The 16,309-nt window shown below is 55.3% G+C and overlaps 1 protein-coding gene across 1 annotated transcript in view; it reads right to left on the bottom strand.

Moving 5' to 3' along the window:
- The window catches only part of CASQ1 (calsequestrin 1), a 43,321-nt gene that overhangs the window by 13,784 nt on the left and 13,228 nt on the right, over positions 1-16,309 (bottom strand). The window contains exons 3-7 of the mRNA XM_030542383.1: positions 13,440-13,540; positions 12,676-12,787; positions 9,430-9,503; positions 8,783-8,913; positions 3,715-3,760 (exon numbers count right to left, since the gene is read on the bottom strand). Coding sequence (XP_030398243.1) covers positions 3,715-3,760; positions 8,783-8,913; positions 9,430-9,503; positions 12,676-12,787; positions 13,440-13,540 — 464 coding nt within the window. The remainder of the gene's footprint in view (positions 1-3,714; positions 3,761-8,782; positions 8,914-9,429; positions 9,504-12,675; positions 12,788-13,439; positions 13,541-16,309) is intronic.

Genomic DNA, 16,309 nt, shown 5'->3' with positions numbered 1-16,309 from the left:
ACTCATGTACATTCACTAGTACCATATGTGCACCATATGCTCACAGCCTCCTGTGAAAATACACCTACGCACCCAGGTGCCCCGAAAGATTTACATGCACAGAACTTGAAATACACGTGTCAAAACACACACACAAATATACACACAGGCCGTTATGGAAGTGGCCCTACTTTGTTGTGCACACACGCATAAAAGGATATACGTACACACGCATGCACACACCTTGACAAGTGTACACAGGCACACACTGATCTCTGTGCATGCATACATGTGCAATACATGCAGATAACTGCAGGAATACACATCCCACCCAAAGAAAGAAGCATGTATCGACATTGTCTCAGATATGCAAACACATCACACATATGCAAATCATAGGTACACACATTCTGCACAAACCAGACACACACAGAGCATATGTGCACACACATATACACACATGCAGAAGCACAATTACATGTGCGCAGACACACATATTGGATATACCACACACACATACATATACCCCATAGCATTAATCTTTCCCTCCAATAGACATACAGAGAGAACACCTACAAACCAAAGAATGATGCAGCTTAGAAAGTAACAGGACCAGTGATATTTTAGGGTTAGTGTTTATTACCAGATGTTGTCACATGCAGGAAATGTTGTTTGTTATATGTACTATAAAATATATTGGCAAGAGGCACACATATGAAACGCAGAAGTGACAACAGACTTTTAAAGGGGGAAAATATCTTACAAAATCACCCCCATCTTTATGATATAAAAAAATGTCAAATACATAATGGGATAGGGCTAGGCTAAAAATGAGAGCCCACATTTTCAGTCTTGAGTGCTTTGATTATTCTGAACTGCAGAACTGTCATTGAAGTTAGGATCAGAACTTCTGAAAAATGAAGCCAATGTTTCAGTTGCCTATGTCTAGATTCAGATGCCTGATTTTAGTTTGAAAATTTGGCCCCTGTATTGTTTAGAAAACAAATTCCCTTCCCGGTGCTAATGACACCATGGCAGGTTGTTAAAACAGAAAGCCTGTGAAACATCTCATTTGTGCTGTCAGTTTCTGCTCATTTTCACTTGCTCATCAATTTCACTTTCTACTCATTGTCTAGTTGATTTCACTTTCTGCTTTTCCAGCACCAGCCCAAAGCTGATGCTTTTAGCTGCTGAAGAAACAGAAAAGTGTCTCAGGGTATGTCTACATCTAAAATTTTGCAGCGCTGGTTGTTACAGCTGTATTAGTACAGCTGTATAGGGCCAGCGCTGCAGAGTGGCCACACTTACAGCAACCAGCGCTGCAAGTGGTGTTAGATGTGGCCATACTGCAGCGCTGTTGGGCGGCTTCAAGGGGGGTTCGGGGAACGCGAGAGCAAACCGGGGAAGGAGACCAGCTGCACCGCGGTTTGCTCTCGCGTTCCCCGAACCCCCCTGCAAACCGCAGGGAAGGAGACCTGCTTGCACGGAGGTTTGGGGAACGCGAGAGCAAACCGGGGAAGGAGACCAGCTTCGCCGCGGTTTGCTCTCACGTTCCCCGAACCCCCCTGCAAACCGCAGGGAAGGAGACCTGCTTGCACGGAGGTTCGGGGAACGCGAGAGCAAACCGGGGAAGGAGACCAGCTTCGCCGCGGTTTGCTCTCACGTTCCCCGAACCCCCCTGCAAACCGCAGGGAAGGAGACCTGCTTGCACGGAGGTTCGGGGAACGCGAGAGCAAACCGGGGAAGGAGACCAGCTTCGCCGCGGTTTGCTCTCGCGTTCCCCGAACCACTCTGCAAACCGCAGGGAAGGAGACCTGCTTGCACAGAGGTTCGGGGAACGCGAGAGCAAACCGGGGAAGGAGACCAGCTTCGCCGCGGTTTGCTCTCGCGTTCCCCGAACCACTCTGCAAACCGCAGGGAAGGAGACCTGCTTGTTCGGGGAACGCGAGAGCAAACCAGGGAAGGAGACCAGCTTCGCCGCGGTTTGCTCTCGCGTTCCCCGAACCACTCTGCAAACCGCAGGGAAGGAGACCTGCTTGTTCGGGGAACGCGAGAGCAAACCAGGGAAGGAGACCAGCTTCGCCGCGGTTTGCTCTCGCGTTCCCCGAACCACCCTGCAAACCGCAGGGAAGGAGACCTGCTTGCTCGGGGTTCAGGGAACGCGAGAGCAAACCGGGGAAGGAGACCAGCTTGATTACCAGAGGCTTCCTCAGGTATGCTGGGATACCTGCTTATTCCACGGAGGTCAAGAAAAGCGCTGGTAAGTGTCTACACTTGATTACCAGCGCTGGATCACCAGCGCTGGATCCTCTACACCCGAGACAAAACGGGAGTACGGCCAGCGCTGCAAACAGGGAGTTGCAGCGCTGGTGATGCCCTGCAGATGTGTACACCTCCTAAGTTGCAGCGCTGTAACCCCCTCACCAGCGCTGCAACTTTGTGATGTAGACAAGCCCTAAATCAAAACAGAAAAGTGTTTTGATGGAAATGAAGAAAAAATCCATGAAATCATTTCTATTAACATTCATTTTCTAAAATCCTTAACATCCCCCCCCCACGCCCTTCCCCCAAACCAACGTATAACCGTGGACCCAAACAGCTGGACACTGAGGCCCAGACCGTAAGGTATTTAGGCACCTAACATTCACTGACTATTTAACAAGTCATCTGAATGCTTTAATTAAAGGGCATAAATGTGTCCAGTTTCATTGGATTTTTTTCATATATTTTTCATAAAGGTTTTTTTAAGAGCCAGATCTTCAGCTGATGTAAACCTGCTCTACAGAAGCTAAGAGTCTGGTCACAAGTGTGCGTGTGGTGCATTTTTAAGGAACTAAATAAAGAATAGACCCAATCCCAGCTGACTCCTTCACTCATCGGGTCTGATTCTCCATTGTCCTGACTTTTGTGCAGACATATACATCAGCGCACAATGGGTGTAAAGTGCTGCCATTCTGATCTGGTAACATTCCATACCCACTTGGCACAGATGTAAAGGATGGTACAAGATATAGGTAGGGTGACCAGATGTCCCAATTTTATAGGGACAGTCCTGATTTTTGGGACTTTTTCTTACATAGGTTCCTATTACTCCCTACCCCAGTCCCAATTTTTCAAATTTGCTGTCTGGTCACCCTAGATATAGGGCATGGGAGAATCAGGCCTGAAGGGTTATGCATTCAGCAAGTATTGGGCCCAGTGACTTCCATGGGAGATTTGCCTGAGTTAAGGAACAGGGGAGAAACTAGCATGAAACTCAGGAGTTGGAAGACATCAGAGATAGGGAAAGCTATTCAATCCTGCCTAGTCCACCCTGGGGGGCCAATCCAGGATTGTGCCCCAGGGATGTTTTCCAGGGGGTCAGTGTAGGATATATGGAGATATACCTATCTCATAGAACTAGAAGGGACCCTGAAAGGTCATCGAGTCCAGCCCCCTGCCTTCACTAGCAGGACCAAGTACCAATTTTGCCCCAGATCCCTAAGTGGCCCCCTCAAAGACTGAATTCACATCCCTGGGTTTAGCAGGCCAATGCTCAAACCACTGAGCTATCCCTCCCACTATAACGTATGGCTTCAGGCACCCCAGTGTGTCATTCTGGGGGGCGGGCTGGGTGGGTGACGGTTCAGTGCCATGCTTGGGTGGGTTAGATGGCTGGTTGGCAAAGAGCTGGGCCCCTGACTGGCCATGCCTTAGCACTAAGCTCACAAGCCACCAGGCCTTCTCCGGACTCACCCAGGTCTCATACATGCTGTCTGGCTTCAGCTTCCTCAGCGTTGACCTGCAAGATAACAACAGAGGCTGCTTTGAGGGAGTGTGTGAGGGACGGAGCCCTGCAGAAACCCAGCCCCCATCAGGCATGGCCCGGGCAGTCAGGTAGCATTTGCTAAGTCCATGCTCCTCCAAGGTGCAAGAGTGGTCCTCAGAGTTTAATTACAGAGCCGGGGACTGAATGCCAAGGTGCCTGGATTCTGCCCCTAGCATTAAAAGGGAGAGTTGTATAATGGTTAGAGCAGGGGGGCGTGCAAGTCAAGACTACTGGGCTCTATACCCCACCGCAGGTAGAAATGTGGGGTAATGGTTAGCGAAAGGGAGCCAGAGGCAGGACTCCTAGGTTGCATTGCCAGCTGCAGGTGGGAGTGTGGGCTAGTGGTTAGAGAACAGGACTCCTAAGGTTCAGTTCTTGTACCATGCGCTTAGAGAACACAGTCTGTGTGGCGCTAAGTGTTGGGTGTTTGAAACTCTGAGCCAAAATTTTGCAACAAGTAGGGAAGAGACAGTGAGAGAGACAAAGGTGGATGGAGAGCTACAAAAGGGAACAAAGCAGCACAAAATCAAACACAATCCAGACGGGAAGTAACTGCCGAGCTATTTGATGGAATAAAGAGCAGCTGCCATGGCAACCAAAGTCTCTGATCTGCCAGCGTTTAGCATGAGTCAGGCAGGGGCAGGGCCTCACGCACCATGGCAGTAAAATAGAAAAAAAGCAGAGATCTGGCCCTGGGGATCTACCGCCCTTTGCAGAGCCATGCCCTGTGATCCTGGGCCTCTGTGCTGGGGGAATGTCACTCCTGAATTGCTCCTGTCCCGTCTCCCAGCAGCTCTGTATTGAGGTCACTGGGTGGGGGAGGGAGGGAGGGGAGCGGCAGTTTGATCCGAGAGGATTAGAGTGAACAGGCAGCCAGGACAATGTGTCAGGAACATCCTTCTCCAGAAATGCAGTCTGCTCAGGGGTGCGGCACTGGGCTGTTAACCTCTTAGCTCCCAGTGCCCAGGGGCGGGGGGAACAGCAAACATGACAAACCTTTGGAGTTACGGAATGAGGTTCCTGGGTGATGCAGGTCAGGCTAGACGAGCCTGGGGGGCTCCTTCTGGTCTGAAAATGTAGGGCCCTGATTCTCAGTTCCTCAGTTCCTGTGCCTGGGCTGGGGTGTGTGTGTGTTAATTTGGCTTTCAGCTCCAGTGTCAGTTAGAGAAGCCTCGGTGCTGCTCTAATCTACACTCTGCTCCCCAAGAAACAGGGAATAGCCACAGTGCTGCACGCCCTGCTCCACCCAGTACCTTGGGGACAGGACCCTTGTGCCTGCTCCATGCCCTCTGGAGAGGCCCATTGTGTGTGTGTGTGTGGGGGGAGGACTTGACAGCATAAGTGAGAAACAAGCTGGATGAATCTCCACAGCAACTCCTCTCCCTTCTGTAGGGTGTTGGAGTCCCTTTATCCTCAGACACCATGGGCAGAAGCCAGGCAAGCTGCCCCCATCCACTGTGCTTTCTGCGCCCTGCGTGCCGAGGTTATGCTTTGGCTGCTGCTGAAATGCAGCCTCCTCTGGGGTGAGGCAGTGTAGTCACTTAACAGCCACACAGCTATGCTGCAGAGGCATCATCACCCACTGCTGAAAATGCAGCCGTCTCTGGGGTGGGACACGGTTGCTGTGCCACAGCCACACAGCACAGCAGTTTAGGGCAGGAAATGAAGGAGAATCCTGCCTCTAACTGACCGCGTGCAGTGGGGATGTAATGGAATTAGGCCAGGACCCTACAGTAACATCCCCACTCCTTGTGTAAGTGTCACAGGATATTTAGTGACAAGTGGTTGGAATCTTGGAGTTGAATCTCAGCAGAGAGGGCTTTAGAGGGGACATGGAGGAGGACAATAGGACTGGCTCCAGAAAAGTCTGTCATGGGGGAGGCCACAGAAGGACAAAGCAGCTGAAACCCCCTCCCCCACCGGGACCCCAGGGGCAGCCTGGGCTCGGAAAAAAATGGGCAGAGCTGTCTGAGGAGGGAGTGTGGCTAGGGCACCTGGGGAAGACAATAATTATGCACCAATGGCCCCGCCCCCTGGAAATCAGAGCAGCTCCCCCTAGTGGAGGGCAGGGGGAGGAGGTATCTCAGGGCAAATCCCCCAGCAGGAGTGGATCTGGTCATGATGGGCTAGTGGCTGGGTGTGGATCACATCACTGCCTTTGCGGGAGGAGGGTCCCTTAGGGAGAGGAGGGGGATCTCACTCCATGGAGCTCCCAGAAGTAACCAGGAGCTGAGCCTCCTCCTGGGAGACAGACTCTGCGCCAACCCAGTGCCATGTTACTATGGCAGCAGAAGAATTTCCTTGCTCTGCCGCAGCCATAGAAACGGAGCTGTTGTCAGGCTGGGCAAACATTTTATCCTATCTCTAGCCACAGGCATCCAATGGGGAAACCAACGTCTGTGCCAGGCTGTGCCGGGCAGCTGTGCAGGGCAGCCCTGCGAGCCAGCCGTGGTATCTCCCCATTGGGATCGCTCCCTCTCACCATCAACCCGAACTCCCCATGGCAACTAACTCTCCATGGCAACTGACTCTCCATGGCAACTGACTCCTTGGGGCAGTTGCCTAATGCCCCATGGCAGCCAGTGGTAGCTCCCTTCTCATCAAGTTCAACGGCAGCTTGAAATCCCAACTGGCTGTAGCTCCTCATGCTGACCCTCATGACCGACTGTAGCTCCCTGTTACAACTGACTGCAGCTCCCCAAGGTGACTGACTGTAGCTGTAAGTCAAAATGAACTGTAGCTCCCTGTTACGAGCCACTGCAGCTCCTTACTGTGCCTGACTGCAACTCCCCCTAGTGACTGACTGTCTCCATGGCATGACCGACTGTGCCCTTCCACACCCAATCACTTCTCTCTCTGCTGCGAGGAACCTCGCCCCCCTGAGAGCTGTCCCCCATCACAAGCTCCCACCTGGCCCACCTACCCCCATTGCCAGGTGCTGCCTATACCTTCCTCCCCCTCGTTGCCAGTAAGACTCACCCACCCATCCCATCCCAGTTGGCAGAGGTGGGCCTGTGCTTTGAGTTATTTTTTGCTGATTGCTTTGCTGCTTAGCTCCAGGCCAGTCCCCGCCAGCCCCCCGAGACCCTTCTTGGAGGGATCCCAGCAGCCAGCCTGTTCCAGACCAGTGAATGTAACTGGAATATGCTTCATGCAAAAGGTCTCTTGTAAGACATCATTACACAGCTTATAATCTACTGAGTGCTATCATCCTACTTGTATAAATGTATCACTCTTGTCTCTGAAACTAGAAATATGAAATATCACTCTGAGGGCCTATTGTAATTATGCAAAGTGTAGGCCATTAATGGTGGTTTGAAATCTTGATGGTTCCCGTTAACCAGGACAACTGACTGTAGATGGGTGTGTTTTATCTGTAAGTCTTCCTATATATGTGTGTGCTGGCAAGTGGGCGATGACGTCTTGCAGTAACATGTGATCATGTCACCTGAACTGGAATCCATCTTTAACCTGGTGTCTTTCCATTGAGAAGGACAGGTGGGAACCCAGAGAGGGACAAAGGATTCCCGCCTTATGCAAAAGATATATAAAGGGGTGGAATAGAAGAAAGAGGAGAGGAGCCATCATGAAGAATCCCCTGGCTACCACCTGAGCTGGAACAAGAGCTGTACCAGGGGAAAGAATTGTGCCCAAGCCTGGAAGGTGTCCAGTCTGAGTAAAAAACTTACCGAAGCATCTCTGAGGGTGAGATTATCTGTATTTAGTTTGATTAGACATAGATTTGCGCATTTTCTTTTATTTTGCTTTGTGACTTACTTTGTTCTGTCGGTTAATATGTGGTACCAGTTAAATCCTACTTTCTGTATTTAATAAAATCACTTTTTACCTATTAATTAACTCAGAGTATGTATTAATACCTGGGGGAGCAAACAGCCATGCATGTCTATCAGTGTTATAGAGGGCGAACACTTTATGAGTTTACCCTGTATAAGCTTTATACAGGGTAAACTCATCCGTAAAACAATGATTTATTGGGGTTTAGACCCCAGTGGGAGTTGGGCATCTGAGTGTTAAAGACAGGAACATTTCTGTGAGCTGCTTTCAGGTAAACCTGCAGCTTTGGGGCAAGTAATTCAGACCCTGGGTCTGTGTTGGAGCAGACAGGAGTGTCTGGCTCAGCAGGACAGGGTGCTGGAGTCCTGAGCTGGCAGGGAAAGCAGGAGTAGAAGTGGTCTTGGCACATCGGGTGGCAGCTCCCAAGTGGGTTCCTGTGATCCAACCCGTCACACCCAGCCCAGCCCAGTTGGCAGAAGTGGGCCCGTGCTTTGAGTTATTTTTTTGCTGATTGCTTTGCTTCCTGGTTCCAGGCCAGTCCCCGCTGAGACCCTTCTCGGAAGGATCCCAGCAGCTAGCCTGTTTCAGACCAGCACTGCGCCCAAGGGGCTGAGGGATATACCCCATGTTCTCTGTCTATGGAATCGGCTCATCCCTGCTACATCCAGCAGCAAACTCCTCACAGCCAGACCCACCCCTGCCAAGGTGGCACTCGCCCCTGGAGACGTGCTGCCCCCAACACAAGCGCATGGTTCACCTGTGGAACTCAGCTGGGAGGTTTAATGATTATGTCTCCCTAGCTGTGCGCCCCTTCAGCCAACTCTGCCCACTTTCCCCAGCCCTGGCTGCCTACAGAAGCCCTGGTGTAGGGGAGTTTCTGGCCTCTTTGCCCTTCAGGGAAGTTTCCCCAGGTGACAGGTGGGGAAACTGAGGCACGTAGTGCTTAAGATGGCAATTTTCTAAAGCCTGGTGACTTCAGGCATTTGGACACTATAATGGGGTCTGGTATCTAGCAGCAGCGGAGATCCCCCAAATCACCAGTCACACCGGAAAACGTAGGCCTGAGTGGCTCTCCCAAGATCAGACAGTAAATCTGACTGGAAGCCAGGCATCTGGAGTCCCAGCCCAGCGTCTGAAGCACTAGGCCACCCTCCTGTCTTACTGGGGCTCCGACCCATCCCGCGGCTGGCGGTCCCCTACCTCTTGTGCTCCTCGATGAACTGCACGATCTCCTCCTCGCTGTTGGGCTTGTCAGGGATGGTGACGGGCTTGTCCATGAATGGCTCGTAGTAATCGATCTCGTTCAGCTTCAGGGTCAGCTTCTTGGCCACCTGCGATGGAGCAAGGGCAGGTGGCCAGTGAGCAAGGGGTGTCTGTGGCCTGGTTACCATGACCCACAGGAACCCTCCGCCCCAGCAGTCGCCTCAGCCTCGCAGGCTCCTTCCCTTGCTGCTGTGGGAGGGGCAGGAGCGATGGGGCCTGAACCTGAGGCAGATCTGTATGCCGTGCTGCCAAGGAGCTGGCGTGGGATGGGTCTGTTGGCCCTGATCCCCCTTCCCCTCCATCCCAGGGAGCTTCCCCGGACTGCAGCCAGAGCAGTTTGTGCTTGGCAGCAGGGGAATCATGCCCGACTCTGCCCTGCCTCACCCCAGGAGGGTTATTCAAGGCCTATTCGCTTTAGCAGCAGCTGTCCATAGAGCTTGGAGATGGGCAGAGGGAGAGGGAAGGATCCCCTCCCCCCAAATGAGGGTCTTTTGTTTCCTGAGTGTTACACAAGCTTCCCCTTCCCCATTTGCCATCTCTTGGCCCTGCCCCATCACTAGCTGGACGCTCCCCCTCGTGCCTACCTTGCTGTCGAAGGTTGCAAAGAAGGGTATGTACGGATGGAACTCCTCAGCGGCATCCACAAAGGCCTTGAAATCTGAAAGAGCCAGAGCCATGGGGGTCATGGTTATAGGCCTGTGAACGCCCACAGCCAGGGCTGGACCAGCAACTGCCCCAAACTAGGGTCATTAACTGGGACTGAACTCAGGCCCTTCTGTACTGACAGTGTGAGCCTCCAGCAACTCTTAACCAGCAGCTGTAGTAGACTCTTATCTCCTGCCAGAGGTCAGCCACTAGAGGGGACAAAGGCCTGCTCGCTCCTAACATGGGGGTACTCCAGTCATAACATCTCTTCCCCTCTCTATGCCTCCTCTCCTCTCAGGACTGGCGTGCTTTGCATGTGTTGATTGATTAGCCAATTAATTAATTACAGATTATTAAACATAATAACACCTACTTCTGCTGCATTTCCCACCTATACGTCTCAAAGATCAACCCATGAATTCATCAGTAAAACTGCTTTCGAATTACGCGGTACTCCTGGCTCCCACAGCATCCATTGAGACCACACCCATGAGGGAAACTGAGGCACAGAGCTGGGCAGGGACTTGTCTAAGGTAACACAGAGGGGAAGGAACCCAAGAGCACCGGGATCCACTTTTATGACCACACTTTTTTCCCAGAGACGGCAACAGAACTCACCAGCCTTGCTTCCCCGCTCTGACCCCAGCCACAAATTCATATTCCGCACAGAGAATGCAGGGGGCCAGACTCTGGCTAGACCCCTCTGCTGCCCAGAGTGGCCAACTGGTAGATATCTGAGTGTTTCTAGCACCTGCTCCCCATGCCCGATGCCTAATCTGCAGGGTCTCCCAGGCTGCCCGGGACAGATCTCTGCTCAGCCATTCCCTCTGGCCCTCCAAGGCACTGACGTGGGAAATCTGTCCCATCTTGGGCACTCCAGGGTTCCCTGTGCTGGGTTCACACCCCAACTGCTGGGTTGCCCCAGTTAGGGAAGCTGGGTGGCCCGTTGCTCTGCCCTCTGGGCGATGGTGTGGCTGGGTTTATCCTTCCCTGGCCTTATTAGCCAGCTACCCATGTGCATTCTCATCCTGCCAGTGCACCTCTGAAGCAGCTCCAGCACGGGGGGGACGGGACTCTGCTCACGGCCTGGTGCTGGGCCCCTTGTGGCTGGGAGATGCCCAGAGAAGCAGCCAGGGCTGGATGTGAAGTGGTGGCAATGGCAGGAGAAGTCGTTCTCTCCTCCTCAGTCAGGGTGGGACCCCTACCGGAACGGATGGGACACTCTAACGAGGCCCCAAGTGCTCAGCGTCATTACAGTCCCCATGCCACAGCTCGGAGCACCCCAACCGCAGCAGAGTATCTGCAACAATGGCTGGTCCCAGCTGCCTTGCAGAGAGGAGTCAGAGACCCCACCCAGGGGATAATTTATGGAGTAACTTACCCTTGCCCCAGCATCGTCAGTGAAGCAGGCGAGTTCATTGTTGATCCCCTCTTTATTTTCCTCCCATATCAATGCCCAACCCTTTATTTCAATCCTGATAATCACTGACCTCAATGAAATCATGTGGCAATGAGTTCCACAGGTGAACCATGTGCTGTGTCCAGGTATGACCTGAGTTTCCTCTGTTTTAAATGCGTCGACTCTTTCAGACTCTTTCGATTTGGGGTGCACATCAGCTCAGTTCTTAGCTGAGCAACGGTGAAACTAGCCATGAAGGAGACTGGGCTTGGGCCTCTGGAGGGGATGCAGGGAATCAGGCTGGGAGCCCATAGGGGAGAGAGAGGAGCATGTGGCCTGGAAAGCAGTGGAACTGCTGAGGCTGGCAGGCTGGGGGGTGTGGGATCTGAAGGGAGGATTAATCTAGAGCAGGCAGGCAGATCTCCCCATCCTCAGGGATGCAACTGGGCCTGGAATGGTCACAGGCACCATAACTCCGAGGCCAGGCACCTCGCTCTGCGCCGGGTGAGCGGAGCTGTGACAGCTGCAGGGCTGACAGGTTAAGCTCACTTAATGGTGGCGAGACGGCAGGCCCTGACCAGAGCTTGGCAAGAGGCTGCTGGGCTGTTAGTTCATGTGTCTGAATTCAAAACAGCAGCAGTGAGAATTTGCTCTCGGTCACCTCCTGGCTGGGTGTTGGATGGGACAAAATTGGCCCTGCTGTCACTGCACTGGGGCTGCACCAGGAAGGGCTCAGGGACTGGCCCCAACAGGGGAGACTTTTCCACAGCATTTTGTCTCCAGAAAGTTCACAAGGAGTTTACAAAGAAGGGTGAGTCCCTGCTTCAGGAGTGGAGCATGGCATCTGTTTAACAGCACATTGCAATGCTGCACAGGGAGAGCTCACCCAGCACTGCAATGCAGCCACCTCTGGGGTGAGATGTGGCAGCTGTTTAACAGCACATTGCAATGCTGCGCAGGGATTGCTCAGCCAGCACTGCAATGCAGCCATCTCTGGGGTGGGATGTGGCAGCTGTTTAACAGCCATCCAAAAAGCTACACAACAGTTCAGTGCAGGAGGTGAAGCTGCAGGAGATTGGGGTGATGGAGGTGGGACCGTGGAATCACTTGGCTGGGGTTTGGCCTGGACACGAGGAATGACAGCTCAGCTCTTACAAAAAGGACAGGGGAACTTAGATGACTTATACATGGTCAGCCCCCAGTTTGTATTTGGCATCAGGCAGCACCTCCATCAGCACAGCACAGCACAGCGACCCCAGCCCCATGCTGGGGCATTGGGGTCAGCCTCAGAGGAGAGAGCACTCCCTACTGAGTCACCCACACCACTCCCACCTGCACAGCGCCCCCTAGCAACTCACTGGGGCACTGAGGACAGCACTGAGTTAGAGAGGAGAGCGCCCCCTACTGTATCATCAGCTCCACCCCCTTGGCGGCTGTGTCTGGTTACGTCGCCTCCTAGTGGCGGCAGAGGGTACAAGCCCTGACCCTGGCAGCTATGAGAGATTTTCCTGTAGCTGACACTGGGAGCGCAGGGACCAGATCCCCTCCCCAGCAGAAACTCCTAGACCCACTGTGGCTCCTGCTGCCCTGCCATGGCCGCCTGTATCCAACCACTCACACTTCCCCAGCAGCCCTTAGACAGCCTGCTAATGATTCCCCCGGCACTGCTTGGAGGAAGCTCACACTCCTCTGCAGCCGATAGCAACAGCGCAGCTTGGACTGTGGGGCTGGGCCCGGGGAGGGTGGCAGCCCACCCGCAGAGGGACCCCAGTCGCCGCCTCCGTACGTTCTGATTCCTCGTTCTTGAAGTAGCCGATGAGCTTGGGCTCGTCTTCAATGTTATCGAAGGCCTGGAGCTCACGGTCTCCCTCGATGAGCTCCACCGGGTCTTCCAGCACCTGTAAGGGGGGCAGAGGGAGCTCAGCACCCGACCCTGGGAAACCCCCTCCCCACATGCAGGGAGCCGGCTCTGCAGGAGGGGAGAGTGAGGTGTGGTAGCACCCCCGGGGCTGTCCACCTGGCCTGTCAGCCTCAGTGCACCGGGGCACCCCAAGCGGCTTGGCAAGTCCCACCTCTGGGGACAAGGGACAAGGCCTGTGGGTTGTGCACAGCCTGCTTTCTTCTGCTGTCCAGGCCAAAGGAGGGGACACAGCATGGGCTAGTGGGGAAGGCCCAGGTCTGGGAGTTAGGGCTCCTGGGTTTTAGCTATAGCACTGGGAGGGAGTGGTGGCTAGTGGTTGGAGCAGAGGACATGGAGCCAGGACTCCTGGGTTTGATTCTCAACTCCACCATTCACTCGCCATGTGACCCTGCCTCAGTTTCTCCCCTGTAAATGGAGACAGTGATACAGGCCAAGCCGGGGGGCGGGAGGGGTTTGTCAGGCTGGCGAGGGGCCCTGAGCATGCTGGCTGTGATATGCAGTGGAAGGGGAAATCGCCTGGGCAACACCTCCAGAGGCAGGGAGCTGTGTCTCCCCCAATCCCCCCAGTCAGTGTCTCTGGGCCAGTCAGTGAAGGGAGGCAGGGCGAGGGACTGGGGGACGCCACTCACATCCAGGAGAAACTCCACCAGGGTGTCGGCCGCAAACTCCCCGTCGTACTCGATTATCTCATCCTCCTTGAACACGTACACGCTGTCCTCCTCCGTCAGCCCTGCCAGGGAAACAGCGCAGTGAGAGGGGCCATGGACGCGGGGGCATTAAAGCTCCTGACCCCCCTGAGCCACCGGGGAATCACCCCAGGGCTGGGGCACTGCAACGTGTGTGTGTGTGCGTGCGCGCCTCACACTGGGGCAGGAGGAGAGCATCTCGGCGGTGTCAGTGTTGGAGGAGCAGGGGGGTCAGGGCAGGGGAACTGGGGGTGTCTGTGAGGTTGAGGGAGGTCTGGGGAGGTGTCGGGTCAGGGGAGAAGAGGATCTGTGGGGTAAGGGTAGGAGGAACAGGGGGGTGTCTATGGGGTTGGGGGAGCGGAGGGTTTTGTGGTGTCAGGGTGAGGGGAGAAGGGGATCTGTGGGGTGAGGGCAGGAGGAACAGGGGGTGTCTGTGGGGCTGGGGGAACAGGGGGTCTGTGGCATTGGGGTCAGGGGAGAAGGGGATCTGTGGGGTGAGGGCAGGAGGAACAGGGGGTGTCTGTGGAGTTAGGGGAATGGGGGGGTCGGTGGTGTCAGAGTCAGGGGAGAAGGGGATCTGTGGGGTGAGGGCTGGAGGAACAGGGGTGTCTGGAGTTACGGGAATGGGGGGTCTGTGGTGTCAGGGGAGGAGGAAGGGGATCTGTGGGATGAGGGCAGGAGGAACAGGGGCTGTCTATGGGGTTAGGGGAATGGCGGGGTCTTTCGTGTCAGGGGAGAAGGGGGAAAGGGATCTGTGGGGTGAGGGCAGGAGGAACAAGGGGTGTCTATGGGGTTAGGGGAATGGGAGTCTGTGGTGTCAGGGGAGAAGGGGGAAGGGGATCTGTGGGGTGAGGACAGGAGGAACAGGGGCTGTCTATGGGGCTGGGGGAAAGGTGGGGGTCTGTGGTGTTGGGTCATGGGAGAAGGGGATCTGTGGGGTGAGGGTAGGAGGAACAGGGGCTGTCTATGGGTTTGGGCGACCAGGGGGGTGTCTGTGGTGTCGGGTCAGGGGAGAAGGTGGAAGGGGATCTGTGGGATGAGGGTAGGAGGAACGGGGGGTGTCTATTGGGTTAGGGGAATGGAGGGGTCTTTGGTGTCAGGGGAGAAGGGGGAAGGGGATCTGTGGGGTGAGGGCAGGAGGAACAGGGGCTGTCTATGGGGTTGGGGGAACGGTGGGGGTCTGTGGTGTCGGGTCAGGGGAGAAGGGGATCTGTGGGGTGAGGACAGGAGGAACAGGGACTGTCTATGGGGTTGGGGGAATGGTGGGGGTCTGTGGTGTCGGGTCAGGGGAGAAGGGGATCTGCGGGGTGAGGGTAGGAGGAACAGGGGGTGTCTGTGAGGTTGGCGGAACGGGGTGTCTGTGGTCTCGGGTCAGGGGAGAAGGGGATCTGTGGGGTGAGGGTAGGAGGAACAGGGGGTGTCTGTGAGGTTGGCAGAACGGGGTGTCTGTGGTCTCGGGTCAGGGGAGAAGGGGATCTGTGGGGTGAGGGCAGGAGGAACAGGGGGTGTCTGTGGAGTTAGGGGACTGGGGCGGTGTCTGTGGTGTCGGGTCAGGGGAGAAGGGGATCTGTGGGGTGAGGGTAGGAGGAACAGGGGGTGTCTGTGAGGTTGGCAGAACGGGGTGTCTGTGGTGTCGGGTCAGGGGAGAAGGGGATCTGTGGGGTGAGGGCAGGAGGAACAGGGGCTGTCTATGGGGTTGGGGGACTGGGGGGTGTCGGGTCGAGGAGAAGGGGATCTGTGGGGTGAGGGCAGGAGGAACAGGGGCTGTCTATGGGGTTGGGAGACTGGGGTGGTGTCTGTGGTGTCGGGTCAGGGGAGAAGGGGATCTGTGGGGTGAGGGTAGGAGGAACAGGGGGTGTCTATGGGGTTGGGAGACTGGGGGGTGTCGGGTCAGGGGAGAAGGGGATCTGTGGGGTGAGGGCAGGAGGAACAGGGAGTGTCTGTGGGATTGGGGGAACGGGGGGTCTGTGTTGTCAGGTCAGGGGAGAAGAGGATCTGTGGGGTGAGGGCAGGAGGAACAGGGGCTGTCTATGGGGTTGGGGGACTGGGGGGTGTCGGGTCGAGGAGAAGGGGATCTGTGGGGTGAGGGCAGGAGGAACAGGGGGTGTCTGTGGGGTTTGTGCCTGTGGAGAGCGGGGGCAGGGGGCGCCAGAGGCCCGACTAGCCCCCAGTGATGCTCCCAGCTGCCCTTGAGGGCTCTGGCATCACCTGCCCTGCGCCCGTCAGTGAGCTCCCTGCGCCCTCTGGTGGCTGCAGAGCAGAGCCGCAAGCAGGCTCAGCCCCTTTGCTGCCTGGCTGGTTCTGGCCCCCCGTGCCCTGAGCCGGCTCTCCAGGGGTACAGGGGATAAGATCAACGAGGCTGGACTCTGGGCTCCCTCTCCCTGCACTGCACGCGCCTCCTTGGCTGAGCAGTTTTGCTCGTCGAAGGCAAACTTCCCTGCAGAGCCCTTGGCCTCTCTGGACACCCTCCCTCCATGGGGCGCTGTCAGGTTGACCCTGGACCCACAGTCAGGCCCTGCGCAGTCACAGCCCAGATGCCCCCACTTTCCCCTGGCCTGAGCACCCTTTGGTAAGGCTGCCCGCTGCACCCCATGGAGCAGCTGATGGGGCAGGGGAACACACTTGCATTTTCCCAGCCGTGGGGACTTGGGGCCGGTTCAGACATGCACCCAGGCATTGGGGAACCCTCCGAACTCCACTGAAGCCTATGCTGAGGTGCCGGCAGAGGCCAGACCTAGCCTGGAAACCTCCGCTCTCCCCCAAATCTAGCAGGGAGGAAGCCAGCCTGTTCCCAGAACTGAACAGAAGAGAGT

The sequence above is a fragment of the Gopherus evgoodei genome, chromosome 24 (genome assembly GCF_007399415.2).
Source record: "Gopherus evgoodei ecotype Sinaloan lineage chromosome 24, rGopEvg1_v1.p, whole genome shotgun sequence".
Classification (NCBI taxonomy): domain Eukaryota; kingdom Metazoa; phylum Chordata; order Testudines; family Testudinidae; genus Gopherus; species Gopherus evgoodei.
Note: the sequence above shows the minus strand (reverse complement) of the source record. Positions and strands in the feature narration are given on the sequence as shown.